Source organism: Xenopus laevis, chromosome 1L (assembly GCF_017654675.1).
Source record: "Xenopus laevis strain J_2021 chromosome 1L, Xenopus_laevis_v10.1, whole genome shotgun sequence".
NCBI lineage: Eukaryota > Metazoa > Chordata > Amphibia > Anura > Pipidae > Xenopus > Xenopus laevis.
In genome coordinates this window covers 165,208,919-165,236,128 of record NC_054371.1, presented here as the reverse complement: position 1 = coordinate 165,236,128, position 27,210 = coordinate 165,208,919, and the positions used below count along the sequence as shown (strand labels likewise).

The window sequence follows — 27,210 nt, the reverse complement described above, 5'->3', positions numbered from 1 at the left end:
GTGCTTGCACACTAAAACATGATAATGACTATACCCCAAATCTAAAAAATGAGCCAATTTTATCCCAGCCTGTCCTGCTATTGCTTACGTTGTCAGCTCCCAGAAGAATTAATTATCCCAACTGCACAATTGCTCAGTCACCTTTAGGGCAGAGACACATGCTGATATATCGGGAGATTAGTCTCCCAGCGACAAATCGCTTCTTCTTCTTGGGGCGGCTAATCTCTCCAAACTGCCTTCTCGCCGGCTAGAATGTAAATCGGACTGGAGCGTTTTGTTTTCCGAAGTTGGATTTTCATACCTTATAGGTGGCCCTACACAGGGAGATATCGATCGGGGATGCCCGTCGGCTGGCTCCACACACGGACCAATAAGCTGCCAACTCAGTCTGTCGGCAGGTTTTATCTACTAGAAAATCATGTAAAGATTAAATAAACCCAAACAGCTGGTTCTGCTTCCAGTAAGGATTAATTAAATCTTAGTTTGGATTAAGTACAAGTACTGTTTTATTATTACAGACAAAAGGGAAATCATTTTGCAAAATTTGGATTTTTTGGATAAAATTGAGTCTATGGGAGACGGCCTTTCCGGAGCTTTCTGTATAACGGGTTTCCGAATAACTGATCCCATACCTGTAGTTACTTCGGGCGATTTCATATCGCATATATTTCCCCGGTAGTGATTCACACGTTAACGTCTGGGGAAGCATTTGTTGCAGGGTGACTAGTCTATCTTCGCCCTTAGTGTAAAGCCAGACATGCCTGTTTCTCGGGCCTGTGGATACAGCAGTATGAGAAACAGCTGACCACTCACCTCTGCTCCATCATGTGTTATGTAGCTGCACCTGCAAACACATGGGGGTATATTTATCAAAGAGTGAAGTTAGAGATTGCCACACTCCTCTAGAGTGAAATTCCGCCACTCTCCTTTCATTTCTATGGAAAATACTCAATTTCCAATTATAAGTATTAGAGACTAACACCATGTAAAAGGTATTCTCCAGTGGCAAAGGTTTATAATGCATTCTTATATGGACTAAAATCCAGGCAATATGCCTAAAGCTAGAACACGAGTATGCATTTTGGCATCAAAATCCTTTCTGTGTACCTGCTCCAGGGCCGACACAGTAGTAATGGGTACAGGCACAAAAGAGCACCAATTTGTGTGTACCGTCTGATTGTCGTTCTGCGTTTATCCACAGCCTAGTATGACCTTGGCCTAAGATAAAAGGCAATTCTCCCAGTTTTTTGTGAAATGTCCATGAACAGAAGCAACAGTTCTTGGAGAGGCAGCTCAGGCTGTGAGCAACCCCCACTGACTATAAACTGCTAATCATGTATATACAGTGTTCTAGAGTTTAGAAAACTTAACCATAAAGGCTGAGGGCACACAAAGCATTGGCTCTACTGCTCTCAGCTAGGATTGCTACCTTTTCTGGAAAAAAATACCGGCCTTACTATATTCTTGACTTTTTTCCTATTAACAACATTGGCATCAAGCATCATTTTTACCGGCCAGTTGGCAACCCTACTCTCAGCCTGCATTTTTTTGCAGGCTGAGACGTATGGATCCACTCCCTGCCCCAGCTCCTCTGATCTGCACAGCTTCCGCTTGTGTGTAGAAGATTAGCCTAAAAACACAAAATCAGGCATTTTTGACCTCTGCTCTGCTACATGTGCCACTGCCTGCATGCAAGTGGAGGCTGCAATTTTCAGTGCAGCTCAACAGAGCTGGAGCACAGCACACAGCAATATGGAGCCAAAACTCTGAGTGCCCTCAGCCTAAGTCCTTACTTTAATCTCTATAAGACTATATCGGGAATGAGGTCTTCCCATGAAAGAGAAGTAGGCTAATTGTATCCTTACCACAAAAAATGTCTGTATGTTCTGGTGAGGAACTATTTCTTTCTTTCATGGCTGCCTGACTATAAACAGGCAGAAGACTGGAGCTTTCATGGATTTTCCTCAATAAAATAAAAGCCTCCCTAGATTAGACTAGTTAATGTTGCTATGATGTCTGTTGGAAGCAAAGATGCATGTATATTTACAATTTTTTTTTCAGGTAAGTGTGATCTCACTATCACTGTGAACACCACAATCATATTCTTTTTACAAATTCACATCAAAGCTAACAGCTCATTCATGTGCAAAGCAGATGTTCTGGCACATTTCGCTGTGTCCACAAGCTGCTTTGGGAAACCTTTCAAATGCTTTGTGTGCTCCCAGAGGCATATTGAGATGGCTCCCCTATTAAAAAAAATTAAATCTCATTATTTTACACACTGCCATTTTTTCCATCATCAATGCAACCCATATATGGACATATCATACTGTTCCCTTTCTTGACACTGAAAAGACTTGGAAAAAATATTGTGTTGGAAATCTTTCATTAGAGCCACACCAATGATTCAATTGTGCATTTATTTCAGTAAGAGCTTAAAGGACCAGTAACATCAAATTTTTTTAAAAAAAAATTCGTTAGTATACATGAAAAAATAAACACCAAGACAAATACAACTTTAAAATAGCAAAGCCTTTATTAAGAAATAACTTACCGAAACTCCACTTCCTATCCTCTACAGAAAAGGCGACACGGCAACCATCCATTGTGCGGCACTGGATTTCTCCTCCTTGGCTCTGTCTCATGTTGTATTGACAGCATGTGAAGCGGCTGATGCATCAGGGAGTGTGGTTTCCATGTGTGCAGATTGCTGGCTCATCGGCGCGTCTGTAGAGTCCCTGCGGCGGGGAGCTGTTCAGAGTGGAGCTGGGCCTCATCGTGGATGTTTGCAGTTGCAGACAGCAGGCCAATTGGAGTTCCCAGTCACTGGCACGTAGCCACTTTTGCCATGCTCTGCTTTCCGTGCTAGAGAGCGCTTCTTACCAACCCGAATTCCCCCAGCACAACCTACAGTATCTCAGCTACTTGCACCGGCGCAAGTCTTCTCCAGCTGCCGACCCAGCCAAAGCCCCGGGGTCACATCCCAGAGTTACAGCAGCTGCAGGTTGAGCGCTAAGGAGAGTGCGCAAAGTCAGAAAGAAGTGAGTGGGGAAAGGCAAGCTACTTTCCAGCCTGGGAGGATCACTTTCTCTCGCTTCGTCTCTGATCGGCCTGCTGCCTGCAACCATCCACAATGTGGCCCAGCTCCACTCTGAACAGCTCCCCCGCTGCAGGGACTCTACAGATGCGCCGATGAGCCAGCAATCCGCACACATGGAAACCACACTCCCTGGTGCATCAGCCGATTCACATGCTGTCAATACAACATAAGACAGAGCCAAGGAGGAGAAATCCAGCCGTGTCACCTTTTCTGTAGAGGACAGGAAGTGGAGTTTCGGTAAGTTATTTCTTAATAAAGGCTTAGCTATTTTAAAGTTTTATTTGTCTTGGTGTTTATTTTGTCATGTATACTAATGAATTTTTTTTAAAAAAAATTTGATGTTACTGGTCCTTTAAGCTCTTACTGAAATAAATGCACCATTGAATCATTGGTGTGGCTCTAATGAAAGATTTCCAACACAATATTTTTTCCAAGAATTTTTTTTTAATTTTTTTTTGATCTTACTGGTCCTTTAATGCCTCTTGAGTTAAAATGATATGCCATAATATTCTAAAAATGAAAATGTCAGGGTGGCGTATATAATATACGCTTAGAGAGTGAGCTTTCATTTTTTCTTTTTGATTTTTTTTTTTTAAAGCTTTAAGAACTTCCAACAATACAAAGCCTTATTACATTCACAATTTTGTTACACACTAGATATGTTATTATCCACAGATACATTTGTTCCCAGCAAAAACATGTCAGCTATCGGGGTAATATGACAAAGTAACCACATGCCCTAGTGATGTTGTTACTCTCATCAAAGGAGGTTTGTGTATTGTGGATATATTAGTAAGAAGATAAGTAAAGAAGAAGATAAGAAAGTAAGGAGGGGTTAGGGCTGGGACACACTGGGCGATTTGGGGAGATTTAGTCGCCTGGCGACTAATCGCCGCGACTTTCCACGACCAATCTTCCCCGAATGCTTCCCCTCGCTCTGCGCCTAGGTAAAATGAAAAATCGCCTGCGCTAATCACACGCGGCGATTCGTTTTCCGAAGTCGCCCGAAGTTTCCTCGTGAGGCAACTTCGGGCGACTTCGGAAAACGAATCGCCGCGTGTGATTAGCGCAGGCGATTTTTCATTTTAGCCAGGCGCAGAGCGAGGGGAAGCATTCGGGGAGAAAAGTCGCGGCGATTAGTCGCCAGCCGACTAAATCTCCCCAAATCGCCCAGTGTGTCCCTACCCTAAGAGGGGTGCAGCAGGGTGATGTATGACACGCTCCTCTTATTGATAAGCTTTGTGCGCAACTGTTTCTTTAAACATAAGCCATCTCGTCCAGACAGCAGAAAATTTAGCAAACTGATCCACTTTGTAAGACGACATTTCTTCAAATCTGGAAATTTCTGAGATTTTATTGAGCCAGTCTTTTATAGTAGGAATATATGTAGTTTTCCAGTGTAACAGTATTAAGAGTTTTGCTGCGTTCAGCAATTGTGGCTCTAGGCCAGAATTGAAAGAAGCCACTGGTTGTGTATTATGGAACTACAAGACTTGAGAGGGGTCTGCCGGTATGGCCTCCCCAAGGATCTGACTAGTCAATGAGCAAACCTCTTCGCAGAATGGTCTTAGAAGATCGCAAGACCAGAAAGTATGGTACATGGTTCCTTTTTCTCTGGAACAACGCCAACAGATGCCATTTGAGTTTTTATATGTATATTGTAGTTTGGATGGTGTATAATACCATCTGGTAACTATCTTGTACTTTAATCCTTGTATTCGCCAACATTTTGAGCATTTGAGTAATTTGGATAGCATATTTTCAATCTGTGTCTCTCCCAACTGGATATTTAAATCCCTGGACCATCTATTTATAAATTCACACTTTATAAAGGGTGCTGCCCGAAACATGTTGTGTACCTCTATCCCCAATAAAGAAGTTATTGCAGTCCAGTTGCTGCCTAAGATTTGTCCCATATCTTCACATTTTTCTACAGATTGACCAAATTGGGATATCACGCACAGGATATCCCGTGGGAAAATCCGACCAAGAGATTAGGTGAGCTTCACTTGTACTCTTAATTGCTATTTATAAATGAGACTGATTCCCATTTGGTTAGTGGTTGCAGCATTTTGTATAAAAGAGAAATTACATGTCGTGGTGGGTCTTGAAGTGAGCAGGCTGTTTCAAATTTGGTAAGGTCTCGTCCTAATGTTTGTGCACCTCCTAGGCTGTGATAATAGTGGGAAATTTGCGCATACTTTAGGTGGTCTATTCCCTTGAATTGTGTCGAGTTTTGTAATTTTTCTTTGGGGATAAATGTTTTAATCTCCATGAAATGTAGAAATTGGAGGTTTCCTTCTATTAACCAATCTTGGAAGTTATTGGGTCACAATCCTGGGGGGAAGGCAGGATTATTGACCAGAGGCATCAAAAGCGATGGGTAAATAGTGAGGGAGTATTATGTACGGCATTTGTCCCATATCATCATTGTATTAGATAAGAGAGGGTGGTCTGTGTGTTTCAGTCTTCTATATATGGGATCTATCCATGGTAAATGTAATAGATATGTGTAAACAGATTGTTGTTCTATTTCTACCCATAATGTGTTTGCGTAATGGGACCAATCTATAATTCTTAATAAGACCGATGCGTAATAATACAAACGGCAATCAGGCTACTCCACCTTGCCGCTTGGATTTGGTCAGCGTACTGTAACTGATTCTTGCCTTATAAATCTTGCCACACGAAGTTTGTTATTATTTTTTGTATTTGATTCAATTGTATCTCCCCTATCTGTAGTGGGAGAGTTTGAAAGACGTATAAAATTCTAGGCATAATGTTCATTTTTACTACGTTCATTCTCCCAAACCACAAAATAGGTTTGTCATTCCATGCGATCAGGTCTTTTTTAATTTTTGATATTACATTCTTCAAGTTAAGCTCGGCCCAATTTGAAGTGTCCTTAGTGATTTTAAGGCCTAAGTATGTAAATGATCTTGGAGCCCATTTGTATGGGAATCCCGTGGATAGGGCTGGTATCGTTAAGTCTCGAATTGAGCTGTTGATTTGGTCTTTTTGATTTTTCATGGCTTTTGTAAATAAAAATCCTTATGTTAATACTGGCAAGCTCTACAAGTCAAGGGGTTGAGGCTTAGTGAGCTGTTATTATTAACACATAGTTATATAGTGCCATAATCCACAGTGTTGTACAACAGAAGAGTGTGCAAATTACATACAAATACTGACCAATGCAGGAGGTAAAACATCCTCTGCTCATTAGATAAAATAAGAAGTTAAATGTGTTCAGGCAGGACTTTACATGCTTGCTTAGTGCATTGCAACAGAAAAGCTAAATTGGTTTCTAACATGGAGAGGGGGTTTTGATTGCTGTAAATAACCCAAAGATGTGGTGGTAAATGGTCCTCTTAACTTGTAAGGCAATCACCCGACAAGAACTGCTAACCTAGGCACAGGCCCTTGGGTGCCTATATATATAAATACAGCCCAGTCTGTCTTATAGAGAGCTCAAGTTGAGTGAGGGCACTGACACATGCAGAGATTGGTCGTCCAAGACAAATCTTCCCCACTGTGGTCAGCTAATTTCCTGCAAATGCTTAACCAATGGCAATAATGAAAATAATAAAATCAGTGTGCAACCTGACATCTTTGGGCCTTATTTTTTTTCTCCACACATGTAGGTAAAAGTCTCTATGTTTGTTACCTGCTGATTGGTTGCTGTTGGTGATGAGACCTGTTGCAAACTACAGTTTCACAACCTTCAACTTCACACTGAATCCATAACACCTTTATAGGTAAAGCTGGCCATAGACATGCAGATATATATCGTTATGTCCAACGCAAACCTCGTTTGTTGCAATCTCCTGACTTATCACTAAACATTCAGATTAAATAAAGTAGCAAAAGAACAAATCAAACAGTGTTCTGACCATTAATTGAAAGACAGCAATTGTACGACAAAAAGTAGTGACGGTCAGGTACGGACTAAGAATTAAAATAGGCCCTGGCATTTCAGGTATGCACATGCTCAATCAGACCACACAGAGGCCCAAACAGCCCCCACCAGCCCACTAAATACTGACTTTCTATGGCACCTTATAGCAGCCCCTCTTGCATTTGCCAGAACCCACAGATTGCCAGTCCGGGCCTGGTTACAGTCACCCTTGATATCCTCAGGTAATACATGCAGAGATATTATCAGTAGCCGATATACATTTTCTAACCTGTATGATCGACTAAACAACCAATCACCATGTCAAGAAAAATATTGGGACAATTCACACATGGTACAAAGATTGGTACAACTTTATCTTTGAGTCTATGGCCAAATCAAATGGACCTACAGATTAATTCGGAAATGTATTCACTGATCATACAAGCATCTCATGAATGGTGAAATATTTTCTATATCTGCAGGACCATATGACTTGGAGTAAGAAAAACCAGGGCAGAAGTGAAATTATTACGTATTCACCTGTTAATATTTATATGGGTATGTGATCCATTATCCAGAATGCTCCACATTACGGGAAGGTCATCTCCAATAGACTAAATTTTAATCAAATAATTTGCAGTCAAAAAATTATTTACTTTTCTCATTTTTCTCTGTAATAATAAAACAATACCTTTTTCTTGATTCTAACTAAGATATAATAAATCCTTATTAGAGGCAAACCATCTTATTGGGTGTATTTAATGTTTAAGTGATATTTTAGTAGACTTGATAGAGATTCAAGTTATGGAAAGACCCCTTATCCAGAAAATCGCAGGTTCCACGCATTCTGGATAAAAGGTCCCATGCCTGTATTTGACAAATCTAAACAGGAAAAAATAAAGGCATACTGACACTTTAATAAAGATAATACAATTACAAAGAATACCCTTTACATATAAGGGCTCCTTTATGAAGCAAGTGTGAGGTGGAAGATTCATATACAATCTGTCATGTTTTTACCCACAAAGTAACATAATTTCCCCGAATCCCATAATACCAGAAATACGAGTTATTGATACCAAAGATGTGCTGTTTGTGTCCAAAGGGGATTTTAAGTTACAAATTAACTAAACCAGCAAGAAAGCTCAAAATCCACACATTATAGTTATAGGAAGCATTTGCTAAGCAGGCTCCAGTGCTCCAGACTTCCAGGGATTAAAATACATTTCTTCCGGTGTTCTAATGAATGTATCAATGATTGAACCATTTTGAGGCAAACATAAAACTGGGCCTGGATTTGGGGGACGACAGGAATAAGCGAACTTAATTAGGCCTAAAACATGATAACAACCACTGTCACAATACAATGGCATTGTCTGAGTTTATGTGGCGTGGTGCATATAAATATCATTTGATTTTGGTCTGTATTGTGAAACTAAAATCTGGTTGAGTCACTATTGTGTTTCACTTTACAAATTACATTGTTGTGCCATGTTAAATACACTGCAATCTTCCTATTGCATAGACTAAATATCCAAATAATAAAAATGTCATTTAAGCATCTGGATGTCCAGGGAAGAGTTCATGCAGGGTATTGTCAGTGTAATGCATTAGGCAGTGAGACATTATTCTAGGTAAAAACAATTTATCCCAGAGGCTTGCCCTAGTTCTTATACAGACAGTGGTTTGTTGCCTCCACAGGGCTTTTGCAAGTAGCTGTAATGGTGATGTGCTCTTCAAAGCCTCTACCTGGATCTAACAGCAGTTCATGTTAAGCTGCGGCTCGTTCTCCTTTTTGTCTGACAAATTCCCATCCAGTTCTGTAAAAGGCAATATTAGAAATGTTTTAGAGGAGTGGTATATTTTTATATACATGTTTTTCAAAATGAGCCATTAGTAATGCTGAAGATACATTTGTTTAATTATAATGCAGTACCGAAACATTGTTTTGATAACTAACTAACTCCCTCCCTCCTAATTAGCTGAGTTAGTTAAAATAGAGATTTATTGTGATTGTTTTATTAGAGATAAATTCATTATGCAGTGGGTTTATCTGTGCTAGAAATCTAATCTGCCTCACATGTTCAGACCTGGACTGAGAATCAAAATAGGCACTAGCATTTTAGGTGCACACAGGCTCAAACAGCCCCCACCAGCTCAATAAATAGTGACTGTCTATGGCGCTGGCCATAGAGGTTGAGATTTTTAAAAGATCAGATCCTCATCGTGAGACCACGGTTGTACGAATTAACCATCAACTAAAAAGACCAATTTGCCAGGAAAACAAAGGGGAGCTGCCTGCTTGGCCCTGCAAACATAGATAGATTGCACTGGGACCGACAAAGATTCTTTTGAACTTTCCTGACAGATGTCGGACGAAAAATCGTGAGATGTACGATAGTTCGAATCCCACTAACCGCACGATAATTTCGAAGGATTGGTCAGGCTTCCCTAAAATCGGTCGTTCTGCAAGAAGAATTGTCGCGTCTATGGCTGCCTGCAAACTTGCCTAGAAGTAGTTATACAGAGACAGATGGAATGCCACCTTCTTATAACCTCCATATGAACATGTTCCTCAGAATGAGCAGGTTTCCCATCCTGTTGCTACAGAACAAGAACTGCCTACACTCTTACCTGGAGGTAGTTTATTAGGAAAAGTTAGAGGGCCGCTATGTAATATATGTTGCATAATTACATGTTCCTTTATGTGAGCAATCGCCTACCATCTGTTAAAAAACAAAAACTACCTACACTCGTGTCTGGAGGTTAGTCATCAGGGACAGCCGGAGAGTGTCTGATATGTGCTATTGGATACTGACTTAAAACCACGTTCCTTCAGTTCCTTCATATCAGCAGGTGCCCATGCTAAGTGTGGCCTCTTGCCAGAGAGCAAATATGATCAGCCCATGTATGGCCACCATCATTATTTGGTATAAGACACATTTTAACAACACCTCCACAAACCTAAGTCAAACTTACGTATAAAGTTCCCTGCTCCAATTTGAGCTGTGCTACCTCGGTTCTTTTCCAGCTCCTTTTTCATGGACTGTTCAAAGGCCAAAGATGCAACTCGGAAAAAGAAATCCTTCACATTCTCCCCTAGGACAAAACAATATGAGAATACAATGAGAATATGAAGCCTTCTGCATAAATACAGAACTATTATATATGCACATTACTGCCTTTACCCATCATGAACACACTTCCTCATATGTATCAGTGTAAGCATTAATACATAAATGTACCATTAAACTCCACTTTCCATGCTTGGATACTAGGGAGTTAAATTGATAGAATAATGGGTGGTTAAAAAAAATGCTGCTGCGCCATTAGTGAACTCCATAGCCACTCATTGAATCTGCCAATTTGTTTCTGGACTAAGCTCTGTCTTTTCATCTTGTTTTTTTTTAATTCATAACAGTTTAATTTTAACAAGTATAGTTCATATGCTGAATATGTTTTTATTTATATTTTTGAATCTTGCAGACACATGAGCAGAGCTGTGGAGTCTGAGTCGAGAGCAATTTTGGGTATCTGGAGTTGGAGAAGCCAAAAATGTACCGGCTCCAACTCCTAATAACTTTAAATAGAAGCACTGAAAATAAGGTAAGCTTACTGGCCATTCATGGGGCCCAAATGACATTCCATCAAACCAATATCTGGTCAGGGATTGGTCAGACATCCATAAACAGTCAAAGCATTTGAAAAATGCATCAGACCGACCATTGTTCCGGATGGATCTGTATAGTCCTCTATTGTGATCTGATCATTAGCCAGCAACTCAAATGATCTAATCAGCCCAATTTGGGCCACCACTTGTAAATGCTCTGTATACCCAAACAAAAGGATGTATAATGGGATCACTGGCATTAAGATGCAGATTACATTATAATTAATGAAGCTCTACACCAGTGATCCCCAGCCCCTTGGAAGTTGCTATCAATGGTCTCAAAGCAGGTGCTGTTTGAAATCCTGGCTTGCAGGCAAGTTTTAGTTGCATAAAAACCATGTGTACTGCCAAATACAGCCACCTGTATTTGGCAGTACACATAGGGGCTAACAAATAGCCAATCACATCCCTTACTTGGCACCCCCAGGGACTTTTTTTTCATGCTTGTGTTTCTCCCCAACACTTTTTACATTTGAATGTGGCTCATGGGTTAAAAAGGTTGGGGACCACTACTCTAAAAAAACTATTTTTCCCCAGGCTTGCCACCAAGAACAGCTCTAACTTTTATTTTATTTGTTGGGTTTATGAAACATTTATTTTCCTTTTTGACATAATATGGAATCATACAGTTAGTTGGGCTTACATATGCTTTTTCAGCTGGTGGATGTTCAATGAAAACATATTATCACATGTGATTACACAATGGGTCCCTGTTTATCTGCATATATAAATCAGAACTCGGCTACTATACTGTTCCATGCAAAAGCAACAGTTAAATCATGCCCATAATAATTATTAACTTCCCCCCCAAAAAATCAGGACAGTTGGCATCCTAACAGCTCCTCACCTGGAGAAATCCATTAATCACAAATCACTACTTTCTATTACATGCAAAGAAAATCTCAACAATGTCCATTTTTAAAGAAAACATTCCACCACCGTCATAAAAACAGCATGGTCACAATGAAAAGGGGTTTTGTAGCAATCAGGGGTGATCCTGGCCCCTCAGCTTGCTGTTGCTGCCACCCCCGTGCAATTACCTTTTTGTGCTGGAGCGGGTCTGAGGGGTCCACAAGGGCAGCAGAGAGGGCAGGGACGCTAGCGCAGAGAGCATAATTGCACTGAAAACAGGAAATCCGCTCTTAAAGTACCAGGAGCGGCATTTTTGCCGCCCCTGGTACCTAGTGGGGCACTGCCACCTGAGACTAGGTTCTCAACTCGCCTCACAGGCACAGCTCACCTGGCAGCAATTTTTAGTATTTGTTGTTGCATTTCCATGATAAATAAATATGGCGCCAATCAACTTTTGTCACGTTAGCCTTACAGCTAGCTTTAAATATCCTAATTAGGTAAGGCTGCCAAATGAGCATTTTTTGCCCAAATTGGCAAGCCATGTGTTGGGCCAAATCAGACTAATCCAATCATGTGGCCCCTAGGCCAACAAATGGATCATAATATGTAGCTGAGGGCGATGTCTAAGCAGCAAGGTGGGAACTAATGGTAGGCAGAAGAGGCACTTGCCTATGGCGCAACGGTGGTGGGGTGCACTTACCTCTTCTGCCTACCCTTGATTGGGGCCTGGAGGGGAAATATAGCACTCACTGGTGGCAGTTGACAATTGTTTACTGGCGGTACAATTAGCATATTTGTGTGTGTGGGTTAAGATGGGTGCTGAGCAATTGGGCCTTGCATTGGGCATTCTCACAGCTTGGCCCAGCACTGCAAGACAGTCCTTGCTCAAACTTACATGATAGATATGTGCCATATCTGCCATATTTTTAGACAGATATTGATTGGGCAGGCTGTTGGAAGGCTCCTATACATGGGCTAATAAATTGCCAACCTTGTCTGGAGGGGCCATTTATGGAAACCTTAACTTGTACAGGTATGGGACCTGTTATGCAGAATGCATCTTTCTGTGATTTGGATCTTCATACCTTAAGTCTAGTAGAAAATCATGTAAACATTAAATAAACCCAATAGGCTGGTTTTGCTTCCAATAAGGATTAATTAATTATATTGGTTTGGATCAAATACAAGGTACTGTTTTATTGTTACATAGAAAAAGGAAATCACTTTAAACAATTTGGATTATTTAGATAAAATGGAGTCTATGGGAGACGGCCTTTCCGTAATTTGGAGCTTTCTCGATAATGAGTTTGCGGATAACAGATCCCATACCTGTAATATTTTTACTGATGATATATATATACAGACAGAAAGAAAGAACACTGATCATTGCTGATGAATAGGATAGAAACAGGCTTCAAACTCCCAAAAACATCTTTTGTATTTTGTCTTTTGTGGAGTAATAAATGTATGTATGTTTAACTGTATTTATAAAGCGCTACAAGCATATGCAGCACTCTACAATACTACAATGTACAAAGTACACACAGGGAGGACAAACATTATAATAAATAAGTATAAATGTAGAGAGTAAGTACCATATGGTAAAAGACACAGTAGGAAGGAGGCCCCTGTCCCCCCGTAGAGCTTACAATCGAAATAAACTACATTTGATTTTCATATAAACATATATATTCTTTAATTCATTTGCCACTAATTGACACTTATTTTAAATGACATGGTCTGTTTAAAAGCCCTTCCCCATTTAGTATTTCCCTCTGGCCTTCTGCTCCACTTGATTACTATTCAGCTCCTCCCCCTTTTTCTGCTCCACTTCTCCTTACTAATCCATGGTTTGAGCCTCAGTATTGGAACAGATTCACGACAGAAGCATGGAACGATTCAAATGCTTACCACATATAATGTATGCAATGTTGTGCCCTGGTTAGTGAGGATTTTAACTCCTCATGGCCAAACTGCAGAACCATGCCACATAAATATCTATATGTGTATCTCAGCAGTTAGATATGTGTAGGTGCCAATGCCACTATTAATATATAAACACAGAAATCACACATATAGGTATAGGATTTTACTGCTTTTCAAGTAATTATACAATACAAAATAAATGGGAAAGAGATGCACTGATTTATGCAACAACATAACATGCACATGCTTACGCTTTACTGACTGACCTGTTTTTGCTGATACAGACCAGTACTCAGCCTGTAACTCTACTGCAAGTCTTATAGCGTCTTGTTCAGTTCTCTCCAATTCTGCCTCAGACTGTAAAAGGTAACAAAACTATGTAATAAGGAAACACTGACAGAAAATACTGTAAGGGTACGGTCATACGGGGAGATTCAAGGAGATTTAGTCGCCCTGGCGATTTTTCATTATAGCCGGCAGGAAGGCAGGGGAAAGCATTTTGGGGAGATTTTCACCCAGAAGAAGAGCTGATTCATTGCCGGGCACCTAAATCTCCCCGAATATCCCCGTGTGACCTTACCCTAAAGTCATAGCATCATCATTCAAAGACAGAGCTGGGTAGACAGCAAAATAAAATAGAGCATCAGTACAAAAGGAGCCTTGCAGAAGAAGGTTATAGAGAACAAACAAAGAGAGTTGGGTACACAGTATGTAAAGCTGAGGTACAAAGAATAGGCAAATAAAGCTGTGATTGTACAGAGCCCTCAGGCAAAATTATGTAATTTATGTAAATGATGTCTGTGTATGTACAACATAAACAGAGAGAGCTACAGTACAAAGCATAAGAAGGCAGGCAAAGGTTGTGCAAGCTAGCGTGGAAATGCAAAAGTATGCATTTTCACACCAATAAAAAAGTGCTCATGTAAATTGAATTAACTGCAAGGGAACTTTTTCATGCACAGAAGGATTCCCAAGGTGGTCAATCACTGGAACAAAGGACAGAAAGCTACAGCTAAATTAGGGAAAAATACTCAGAGACTGTGCTAATAAGAAGCAGCATCTTAATGAAGAATATCAAACTAGTATTGTTCCAGCTATTGTGAAATAAATCACTATAAATTGTTGTGAACTACAGCTCAGACCATGTCTTGTGCACTAAAATGCAATCTGTACACTTACTGACATAAAAATGCTAAGCTATCTATTTGAAATGTATTAAGTTACACATACATACAGCACGGCACAAGCATGTGTAGTGTAAATGCTGAGGATGGGGCTTTACAGGTTCTTACTGGGCTCCCTCTCTCTGCTGCATACCTCCTAACATTTTGGAAATAGAAAGAGGGACAAAAAGATTTGCCTTGCAGAGGGCTGAGAAATTTTATGACCATGCCCATTTTGTGGCCACACCCCCTAATTACCATGTTTGTTTTACAAAATTTGGCAGGTTATGGAAGTTTGAACACATTTCTGTGTTTTTTTGCAGTTATTACAGTTTTGCTTATGAAGGTGAATTGCCCTTTAAGCTGTGAGTCACAGTTTCCCCAAGTGACCTGTTATCTTATATTGTTACAATTACTTATCTGAAATTGGTACAAAAGTTTCCAAATGCACCTGCAAGTCACACTTTCCCCAAGAGACCGGCATCTTAAATTGTAACAATTGTTTCTTTGCTTATCTTAAATTGTTACAAAGGTATCTAAGAGCACCTGCCACATATTCTGGGCTCTCTGCCAAAAGCCAATTAACTTTTAGAAACTTTGTATATTTTTTTTGGGCTGTTTAGTGCAGGTGATTAAAGAGAAAGTTGGGACGTTCAGTAACAATCAGGGAATGGTGGTTGAGCTGTTAAAATTGGATCCAGTAAAAATCTGAACAGTTGGGAGGTATGCTACGGATTCCTATTGATCGCCATTGTATCCACCTTCTCTAAATAACATTTCTCAAAAATAAGTAGCACAAAATAATTAGTTAATAAAAATATTTTCCATTTAGCCAGTAATTCTCAAACTGTGAGCCATGCATGCAAATGTGGTGGGAAATGAGTGGCACTAAAAATATCAGTAGCTGCTATTTCTAGCCAAATCAAATATAAACAGTTAATTCATTGCACTGTTGTGATTTTGGTTATCACTAAGTTGGTGAGGCTGATTTTGATAATAATTTAAAGTCTTCATTAGAAAATGTTTACCACAGCTGCTTTAGGTTGTACATAAATACATTACTTACCAATGTGTCTTTTTTGGTCCCAACCAGGAAGATGGAACAAGTGTCTGGCTCGTTCTCTTTAAGAGCATCTTGTACCCAGCGCCTGTGATGATTAGAATTGTTTGAATGTTGGAGCTTAAAATAATTTTCTCAGGCAGCTTTCATCTCTCCATGTCACATTATTTTGTTCATACATTCACTTCATTCATACTCCTGCCTGCACTCTCAGCACTCACCTGGTGTTTTCTAGGGTGTTGATGTCACCGAGATCAAATGCAGTGATAATCACTACAAAAGATGCAGAACAGAGTCATTATACATTCATAGTGATAACACAGAGTCGATAAGCATATCACAAAGCAAACTGTGTGAGATAAAATTTGTGCGAACTTGTGTGCCAAATCATGATCCCGCCAGGGCCACATCAATCTAAGTTTGACCAGTGTCGGACTGGCCCACCGGGATACCAGGAAAACTCCTGGTGGGCCAAGGTGTCAGTGGGCCCTCCTGCTTCTAAACATTTGGCATATTTCATGTCCATTCCCTATTTCTATGAGAATAAAGAGGCTAAATAGATGGAATAATATGTTATAGTATGGAAAGAAAAGAGAATAGGAGAATAGAGGTTGACTAAGGAAAGGAAGAAAATAATACTTAGAGTGGGCCCCTGGTCTAAAGGTGTTTGGGTGGGCCCCTGGTCTAAGGGTTTTGGTGGGCCCCTGGTGTCCCAGTCCAACACGGAGTTTGACCACTATGAATTGGAGCTCATCAGAACAATTAGTATAATAATGTCAAATCCATTGCACAGAAGAAGGTGAAATACAACTGTGCAACTTTACAACTAGTAATGTAACTAGAGGGGGCGGGCCCTGGCACGGGATGTGCAGCGGTCCCACGCCCCCCCCTCCGTACACTTTTTTTCCTGCACGAATCCGCCGAAGTTCAGGCCCTGGCCCAATGGCACCCCCTGCTCCACCGGTTGTTACGCCACTGCTTACAACTTTGGTTTAAATACAATTCCCAGCATGCTTTGTTGGCAAATCAGCTGCCCTTCAACGCTTTTATCAGCATATCTGCAAGATCCAGCAAACCCCCATTCATCCACAGAATATTAACCAGACAGGCATACAGTTTGTATGTTGTGAGCTCTGATTAAGTGCAAGCTAAAGCAGTGACAGAAAGTATTATTCTCCTTTATTTATACAGCAATGTCAGCTAAATGTTGCCATACAAGGGCAGATTTTAGCTGATGTTTCACCCCCTTCAGAATGAGTCAGCAGTTTTGTTAGTCCAAGTATGGGGACCAGGTTGGAAAATCCCATCAGACAAGAAGTGCATCAATGGTCTCATCCTTTTAATATACACCAGGGGTGCCCAAAAGGTAGTTCGGGATCTACCAGTAGACCTTTAGCTGGTGATCACTAGATGTCTTTCACAGCAAGTCTGGTTTAAATACTATACAAAGTACTGACTGAGGCTAAAATGTGAAGTTCCCAAAAGAAGGCAAGCTACAAGTTTAGCAGTGATTAAGATCTAATACCTGTGGACAGGGCAGCCATCAGGGGGGGACAGGGGGGAGAGTTGTAGGGGGCCCCAAGGGTAAGGGGGGCCCCGGCCACGCCACACTTACTTGATTAGCCGGGCCCCCATCTTTTTGAGAACTGCTGACTTCGGGAAGACATGGACGTTTATGGGGCCCTGGCCACCAATTTTCTTATAATGTGGGGGGGGGTGGCCACCAATTTTGCCCACCATTTTTTTTTTCTCCTGTGGGGTCCTAGCCACCAATAGTTTTTAATGGGGGGGGGCCTGGCCACAAATGTTTGTTTATGGGGGGCCCTGACCACCAATATCTTTTTATTTTTTATTAACATGTGGGAACCGTAGCCACCAATATTTTTTTGTTTTTTTACTGTGTGGTGGGGAGGGCGGACCTGTAGGTGGGGCTTGCGGTGGGCGCAGCCCAGGGGGCCCAGGAAATTTTGTCGTACGGGGCCCTGCGATTTCTGATGGCGGTCCTGCCTGTGGATCCCAAAGTGTTCCAAAAGTACAACTTTCAGTACAACCTTAAAGCCTCTGTAAATTGTAATTCACAAACATGAAGGGCAATGGCATATGGTAAGATTTGTCGCCTGAGGTAAATCTTTGCTACCACGGGCAACAAATATCCTGAAAAAAAAATGCCTTTCTATTGCTTAACAGCAATAATCATATTGCCCGCAATATCTCAGAATTATGAGGCGTCAAATTTTACCGTGTGCCATTGCCCTAATGTTCCACAGCCTGCAGGTTTTTGTTACTGTTAAAATTTAGCAAAAGAATTAAGTGGATGAAAATTTACCCTGTGCTCCTCTGTAATATGCAGACGCAATGCATTTAAACTTCTCCTGGCCAGCTGTGTCCCATCTGTGGGTTATAACGAGTGATAAAATAAATGCAATACTCATACCAACATACACAGTCATGTATCTTTTATCAATCACATAATTCCATATAAAACGGTGCAATGTATTCTTTGTTATATAATGTCTTTGACATATGAAACAGACTGGTGCAAAATGGATCCCTCAATTTATACAAACATTGGACATCCAGAAGAAACACTGTGTACAACAATCATCACCCAAGTAGACAAAATATGAATGGGATACAATCCTAACCCCCTAATGTTTAGCTATGTGATATATATATATATATATATATGTATAAGGGTAGCCACTGACTGTTGCTTGTATTTTGGTTCTGTTGCCTTGCTTCTTCTTTTATTTGATTCTATATTAAAGCTGGGCATACATTATCCAGCAAATGAGCAGAGCTTTGCCCAACTTGGCAGCCCACAAGCTGGGCCAAATCATGCCTTCCCCAGGGCCAACAACTGGTTCATACTGTGGGCACATAAACCCACTGGACAATAACAATATTAACAATATAAATATGCTGATGCATTTCTTCCCAATTTTTCAACCTATCTGATTTTGGACTAGATATCAGTTTAGCAGTTCAATGGGAAGGCCTCATACATGGGGCAATAAGCTTCTGACTTGGCCTGGAGACTTGGGATGGAAGGGCCAAGTCCGTAGCTTTTTTCAGCCTTCAGATTTTACCCCAGTGGTGCAATGTTTGTTTTCTAACTTGATAAAATCACAATACATGGAAAACTAAAGTAGCTTCTGAAACGATTAAAGCTTGCCATACATGGGCCGATAAAAGCTGGTGACAGACCGACCTAGTCAGCAGCTTATCGGCCTGTGCGTGGGGCCCTCCGAAGGGCTTCCCCGATCAATATCTGTCCAAAAGTCAGGTAGATGTTGATTGGGCAGGGTTAAACATCCCGTCAGATCGCGTCCGGCATCTGTTTGTTGATGCAGTCCCGCAAACCGATCACCTGTATTGCCTACATTATGATCACCCCATAGGGCCCACGATCGGATCAGCCCGATATCACCCACTTCAATGTGGGCATATAGGGGAGAGTTCTCCTCGTTTGGCGAAATCACCAAACGAGTGGATCTCTATGTGTATGGCCACCTTAAGGGTGGTAGCAGGTGGGGAGATTAGTCGCCCAGCGACAAATGTTCTCTACTACGGGTGACTAAGCTCCCCGAAACTCCTTCCCTTTGGCATGAATACGAACCGCTAGCGGGATGGCATACGAATCGCTACAGATTTCAAGTTTCCTCGCAACTTTAGAAATCTGAAGCGATTCGTATGCCATCCTGCCGGCGATTCATATTCTTTCTGGTGGGAAGGCATTTGGGGTGATCAGTCGTCCGCAGCAGAGAAGATTTGTCACTGGGCGACAAATCTTCCAGTCTGCCACCACCCTCAGACTGTTTGGCAAGTTTTTAGTGGATGATTGCCCAAAGCCTCCATCGACAAGCCAGGCGAAATTGGGCTGATCCAATAGATTGACCTGAGCCTAAAGATCAGATTATACTGAGGGCCTCATAGACCCATGGGGAGAGGGTTGCATCATTATGCTAATACTGATAGATATCTGACTAATATTCAGCCAGATATTGGCGGGATGGGCTTTCACAAAGGCCATATACATGGACCTTCTGACTTGTCTGAAGGGTCCAAATTAGCAACTTTTAGTTGGCTTGTATATGCCACCTGGGATGAAGACACACAGAGCTACTAGTAACAGCTACTTGTCTTGGCTACAAAATAGACAATAGTAATAACTGGCTTTGCTAAGACACTAAGGGGCACATTTACTAAGCTCAAGTGAAGGATTCCAATGAAAAAAACTTTGAATTTCGAAGTATTTTTTTGGGTACTTCGACCATCGAATAGGCTACTACGACCTTCGTTTTGAACTAAAAATCGTTCGACTATTCCACCATTCGATAGTCGAAGTACTGTCTCTTTCAAAAATACTTTTACTACATACTTCGGCAGTTTAAACCTACCAAGGTTCAATGTCAGCCTATGGGGACCTTCCCCAGCACTTTTCTAAGGTTTTTATGATCGAATAAAAATCCTTCGTTCGATCGATTAAAATCCTTCTAAGGATTTGCTCTAAAATCCTTCCAATTCGAATTTGAAGGATTTTACTTCGATGGTCGAATTCGAGGATTTATTAACCATCGAAATTCAACCCTTGATAAATGTGCCTCTACATGTGTTATAACAGAGGCAATTCTCAGTATTATCTATGGCAGGGTATTTTTTGCATTTTGTAGCCACAACAAGTAGCTGTAACTAGTAGGATTAAATTATGTTTAAAAATTTATTTCATGCATCATGATCAACACTGCTCTCACTGATAATATGCGCATATCACATGAAATGCATTAGCTGGAGTTTCTAAACCTTATATAAATGTGTCTGGTTTGTTTTGGAGTTTTTTCCCTTGTTTACCATGTTCAGCATCTTTAAAAGAAATCTGCTTTTTAAATGCTGCTTTAGTATAATTTCTAACTAAACTTTTAACTTTATGGGGCCGATTCACAAAGGGTCGAATATCGAGGGTTAATTAACCCTCGATATTCGACTGGGAATTAAAATCCTTCGACTTAGAATATCGGAGTCGAAGGATTTTAGCGCAAATAGTGCGATCGAACGATTATTCCTTCGATCGAACGATAAAATCCTTCGAATCGAACGATAAAATCCTTCAAATCGAACGATTCGAAGTATTTTAATCCAACGATCGAAGGAATATCCTTCTATCAAAAAAAGTTAGCCAAGCCTATGGGGACCTTCCCCATAGGCTAACATTAAATTCAGTAGCTTTTAGATGGCGAACTAGGGAGTCGAAGTTTTTTTTTAAAGAGACAGTACTTCGACTATCGAATGGTCGAATGGTCGAACGATTTTTAGTTCGGATAGTTTGATTCGAAGTCGTAGTCGTAGTCGAAGGTCGTAGTAGCCAATTCGATGGTCGAAGTAGCCCAAAAAACACTTCGAAATTCGAAGTTTTTTTACTTCGAATCCTTCACTCGAAGTTAGTGAATCGGCCCCTTAGTATGTTATAGAATGGCCAATTCTAAACAACGTTTCAACTGGTCTTCATTATTTATTTTTTTAAATTATTTTGCAAAGCAAAATAATTACTATAGTCTATTTTGTAGCTGAGACAATTAGCTGCTATTTGTAGCTCCATGTGTCTTCACCCTTATACTTATGATAATGGTACTAAGGATAACATGTTATACAAGTATTTTGATCTGCACACTACTTTACTTACATCTGGAAGTTAAATGGGATGCCCAAGATCTCAAAACGTTCAATTTCAAAATCAACTCCAATTGTTGCCTTATAATCTCGATCAAATACATTCTTGCAGAATCTGCACACACAAAATGGAAGGTTTGTTAATTATTAACACATTAATGAAAGCACAGAGTCGATTACAAAAAGGTAGGAATGGGAAAGCAGGAACAATTAGAGCAAACACAAAGAGAAGGCTCATACAGGCAAACAAGGAGAAGGTAGGATAACGTTCTAGCAATAAATGTCCTGAACTTTGAATTTAAAGAGACAATTCGATCCTCATTTGTTGGGACTGTATTTTGTTGATGATTGTGTCTCACAAGCTCACACAAATTTTGCAATTTAGGGATGCACCAAATCTAGGATTCTGTTCAGGATTCAGCAGATTCCAAGCTTTTTTCGAAGCCAAATACAAGAACCTGACCTAAGCGCATGCACGTGTAAATTTTTTGGTTCAAAACACAGATTTTCGCTGTGGGAAAGGATTTGGATTCAATTCAGAATTTGGCCAAATACTGTGTGAAGGGTTCAGGATTCAGTCACATCCCAAAAAGTAGGATTCGGTGCATCCCTAATTTTGTTTTAATGGCAATAAAGAACATATTACTCTACTGTAACTAGTAATGTACAAGGCCATATTTATAGATAGGCCCCCGAGGGCCTGTGCCTAGGGCGGCACGGTTTTGGGGGCGGGGTACCTATTTTTTTCACCCTCCTCCACAGATTTCCATAGGATCCATGCGCATCGCGGGCCGCATCAACAAACAGATCTGGTCCGCGATCCAATGGAATTTTTTGCACTGCCCGATTGACATCTGGCTGACTTTCAGACAGATATCGGAGTGCCCCATACACGGGCCAATAAGCTGCCGACTCTGTCTTTCTCCAACTTTTATTGACCCATGTATGGCCACCTTAAGTCACGTAAGGTGGCGATACATGGGTCGTTAAAAGTTGCTGAAAGACCGAGTCTTTACACAAAGAAAGAGAGAAAAGCCATAGTCAAAGAGAATGGTAAAATTAAGGCAACAAAGAGACTCTAATCACTACATGGCAGCTGCCTTCCCTATAACCCCCCCAGGTGGTGGCCTAGTGACGAGAATAAGTAGATATCATGATCATCATTTATTTATATAGAGCCAGCCAGTTACGCAGTGCTTTACATTAGTTTATAACGAACAAGGGCCTTACAATTATTTAACAAACAAGGGTTACAGTATAAAAATAAAATCAGAGGGCACTACTCCCAAGAACTTACAATCTAAAGGTTAAGTGTACATTTAAAACATAAGGAAGATGAAAACAATTGGTAAATGATTATAATTTGATTTCTGATCAGTCAAGATGCATGCTCTTTAGAGAGTGATGAAAGTTTGGAAGGAAGGGGAGAGGCTGATAGCTCAAGGAAAGTTCCAGAAAAAGTCAGACACCCTAGAGAAGTCTTGTAATCGGAAATGGGATGAGAGGAGAAAAGAGGTAAAGATCAGAAGAAGAGGGTAGGTTGTGTGAAGCCGTGTATTTTAAGATCAGATTTGAGATAAAGAGAGGGGCTAGGGGCTTCATTGTTAAGGGCCTTGAATGTGAGTGTTACTCATTTAATTTTGTTAGAGATTTGGAGCCTGTTAAGGGTAGGGACACACTGGGCGATTTGGGGAGATTTAGTCGCCTGGCGACTAATCGCAGCGACTTTTCTTCCGGAATGCCTCCCCTCGCTCTGCGCCTGGCTAAAATGAAAAATCGCCTGCGCTAATCACACGCGGCGATTCGTTTTCCGAAGTTGCCTCACGAGGAAACTTCGGGCGACTTCGGAAAACGAATCGCCGCGTGTGATTAGCGCAGGCGATTTTTCATTTTAGCCAGGCGCAGAGCGAGGGGAGGCATTCGGGGAAGATTGGTCGTGGAAAGTCGCGGCGATTAGTCGCCAGGCGACTAAATCTCCCCAAATCGCCCAGTGTGTCCCTACCCTAAGGGATATGCATAGGGGAAGATGCAAGTACTTACCAGGAAATGCAGTACAAACAGAAAATAGTCCCCCCCATTTTATAATGTATCATTCAACAATACTCTACTCAACATTTTTTCAGACACAAATATTATATTTAACGATATCCCTTTAAAGTTAAATCAGGTAAAGGAAACCTTTCACATGACATACATGACGTTATCACTGATTTATAAAAAAACACGGAGAACTGTTGATTTACAAATGGCAACAGTTTTATTATATTAAATTATGTTTAAAAATTAATTTTGTGCATCATGATCAACACTGCTCTCACTGATAATATGCGCATGTCACATGAAATGCATTAGCTGGAGTTTCTAAACCTTATATAAATATGTCTGGTTGGTTTTTGTTTTTTTCCTTTGTTTACCATGTTCAGCATCTTTAAAATAAATCTGATTTTTAAATGCTGCTTTAGTATAATTTCTAACTAAACTTTTAACATGTTATAAAATGGACAATTCTAAGCAACTTTTCAATTAGTCTTCATTATTATTTTTTTTAATTATTTGCCTTTTTTTTCTCTGACTCTTTCCTGCTTTCAAATGGGGTCACTGACAACATCTAGTAAAAACATATGCTACTTACACAAATTGCTACTTTTTATTACTAATATTCCAGTCTCTTATTCAAATCACTGTATGGTTTCTAGAGTAAATTGGACCCTAGAAACCAGACTGCTGAAATTGCAAACTAGAGAGCTGCTGAATAAAATGCTAAATAATAAAATATGAAAACCAATTGCAAATTGTCTCAGAATATCCCTCTCTACATGGTACAAAAATGTAACTAAAAGGTGAACAACCCCTTTAACAGCTCTGCAACAGCTTGGGAGCCACACACTCAAGATCGCCAAGCAACAGAATATTGAAACCTGCTCATCCATGATGACTACACTACAATATTGTATTTCAGTTCATGATAGCAATACCATTAGTGTTTACCTGTTGATTAAACTGGTCTTCCCAACATACAGATCGCCCACCATTACTGCCTTTGACATCTTCAGTCTGTAAAATGCCAAATTTCTCATGATAATTGGAAACATAACAAATCAACATACTTCCCACATACACACAGTGCATGAAAAATATATACAATGGTATAGATTTATTTATATGCACTCCACACACTGCAACTCTGCCCACTCGATACGTCCCCCTCTCCCAGCCCACTCACTCTCAGGTAGAAGAGCGACAGGGCAGGGGGAATGTCTGTACAGCTATAGAGGAAGCAGTCCCTGCAGTTCATGCCCCCATTCTCCCGGGTACACCCCAACTGTGGGTTCTGCTTCCTCTATAGTCTACTTTTTGAATAATTCTTTATAACTATAGTTGACATGAAGAGTCTGTCGCCTCCTATCATGTTGAACTCTGGGGGATATGCTGGATTCTGATCACAGTTAGAAGTATACTTCTAGTGCTCACAAGATAGCTAACAGGCAAATGCTACTCTGACACAGATAATATGATAAATGCCCATACATATTCATGCAAGGCCTGTACTGGCATTCGATTGATTCTGGCAAATGCCAGAGAGGGGATGATGTAAGATAACAGACATTATTACTTTTACATTACGCGCCAGTGGAGGTCAGTTTAGGCCTCTATGTCCTTGAAATGTCAGGGTCTGGTTTGACTCTCAGTCTGGACCTTCTATATCTCAATGATGCAAATCCACAAAAAGTCAATACAAAAGTAATTTTATTTGTGTTGCATGCAGGGGCGGATTAATGCCTAGGCTAACCTAGGCTAACCTAGGCCCGACTTTCGGCCAGATATCGATCAGGGAAGCCTGTCGGAAGGCTCCATACATGGGCCAATAAACTGCTGTCGGCAGCTTTTATCGGCCTGTGTATGGCCACCTTTAGGAGGGAATTGACAAGCGCCCGTGACGTCACAGACGCGCCAAGGCCAACCCAGCATGACATGCGCCTTGCCTAATCTTCTCCTAGCCAGCCAGAAAGCAGGTACTGAGCATGCATGGGGGACAGCATGGCACCCGACCAGGTCCAGCGGGGGCGGGGAGGGGCCTGTGAAAAGTGTAGCCTCAGGTAGTATTAATCCGTCACTGGTTGCATGACCATATGCTTCATGCAACACAAATAAAATGAGAGATCTAAAGCAGGCATGTACCCTTAACCCCTACCTGTCCTTACCAGTTCCCCAGGGCCCCCCACCACTGCAGGCTCTACTGTAGGTGAAAATTTCACTGTACCGTACAGTTTACACCAAAAACACCCAACGGTCACCCTTCTAAAACTGTCACTGTGGGTGATCGAGTACCTACACATAAATATGACCTTGCCAGCACCCCACAGGCTGCAGATTTCTGCTACAAAAGGCAACGTTCATCAGTTTTGCATAAAACTAATTGCACATTGCAATTAGTAAGAAAAGTAAAATAACTTACCCAATAGCCCCAGCACCGCGCTGTTGGCAGGAGGCCCGCACCCCTGCATCAAACTGCGTCTGGTACTGATGGCAGGATTCAGGGCTGTAAGGCTGAAAAAGTGAACAGTCAGTCAGCAGTTTGGTCTATTGCCCTGGTCCACAGACAGGGACATAATGATAGAAGAAGGGGACCAGGAAGTGTATGGATGTAAAGAACTGACTGATAAGGAGCAGTTTCAATATATATGTTCATGAAAATTGTTACCAAAGTATATGGGGGGCTGAGGGGCCACAAAACTTCTAGTTCCTTACTGAGTACAGTACAGATCCACCAGCAGCATCTTGATGGAGTTACCTTTGGCATGTGGGAGATAATTCTGCTTCGGCTAACAGGTGCCACTTGCAGGTTTTGCATTCTGTGCAGTATTTTGTCCGGCGGTACCGGGGCGAGGCTGCTTGTGTAGGACACGAGGACCCAGAAAAAGAAGGGGGCACGCGAACAAGAGGAAAAGAGCGGCGCACATGAAAAAGATAGAAGCTTTGCGCAACCGGAGCAGTTAATAGAAATATAGAAGTCGGCTGGATGGCGAAGCTCCCGTTACACTGCTTCCTCCCGGGCTGCAGCTGACAAAGTCCGCTTCTCTGTTGCCATGACAGCGAGCTGGCCAAGCCTTGGGCGGAGCAACAGTCGTAAAGGTAGGGACACAGCGGTGCCGCTCCACTGCACAGTGAGGAGAAGGCGGGGCTAATATGTGTCACATGGTTGGCGGCGATAGAGCAAATTTGAGTGGATATAGGCTGACTGGTGCTACAGGTGTAGGGTAGCGGGACAGTCCCTCCTTTGACAGCTCAACCCACAGTCACGCGTTTGGACTGTCTGGAATGTCCCGATTTCTCTGCACCGAACAATTTCAAAAAATATACAAGTTTCTAACTTAATTGGCTCTTGGCAGAGAGCCCAGAATGGATACTTAAGATACATGTGTAACAGTTTTGTCTCTTGCGAGAAGACCAAATGGGCATGGTAACATAAACTTCCCAACATTTTGGAAGTAAAAAGAGGGACAAAAATTTTTTTTCAGCGCGTAACGCAGCAACTTTTTTGACCACACCCCTTTCTGTGGCCACACCCCCTAATTACCATGTTTGTTTTACAAAATTTGGCAGGTTATGAAAGTTTGAAAATATTTCTCCTTATCTAAACTGTGTTTTTGTGTCTCAAAATTGTTACAAAGTATCTTATTTGCACTTGTTAGCTGTTCTGGGCTCTCTGCTAAAAGCCAATTAAGTGAGAAACTTTGTTTCTTTTTCTGGCTGTTCAGTGCAGAGAAAAGAGGGACTTTCCAGTACAAATGAGGGACTGCGGGTTGAGCTATCAAAAGAGGGACTGTCCCTCCGAAAAAGGGACAGTTGGGAGGTATGTGGTAATTAGGGGTGTGG

At 41.2% G+C, this 27,210-nt stretch overlaps 1 protein-coding gene across 2 annotated transcripts; it reads right to left on the bottom strand.

Moving 5' to 3' along the window:
* Positions 1–7,892: 7,892 nt before the first annotated feature.
* rab36.L (RAB36, member RAS oncogene family L homeolog) lies at positions 7,893–26,473 on the bottom strand. Of its 2 annotated transcripts, XM_018245564.2 has the most exons (10): positions 26,126–26,473; positions 25,790–25,881; positions 24,322–24,387; positions 21,347–21,448; positions 17,993–18,057; positions 15,888–15,939; positions 15,673–15,754; positions 13,710–13,800; positions 9,975–10,094; positions 7,893–8,815 (listed from the first exon to the last, which is right to left on the bottom strand). In XM_018245564.2, exons 1-10 carry the CDS (start codon positions 26,183–26,185, stop codon positions 8,751–8,753), a joined length of 795 nt encoding a protein of 264 aa, XP_018101053.1. In that variant the 5' UTR covers positions 26,186–26,473; the 3' UTR covers positions 7,893–8,750.
* Between the last annotated feature and the right edge of the window lie 737 nt (positions 26,474–27,210).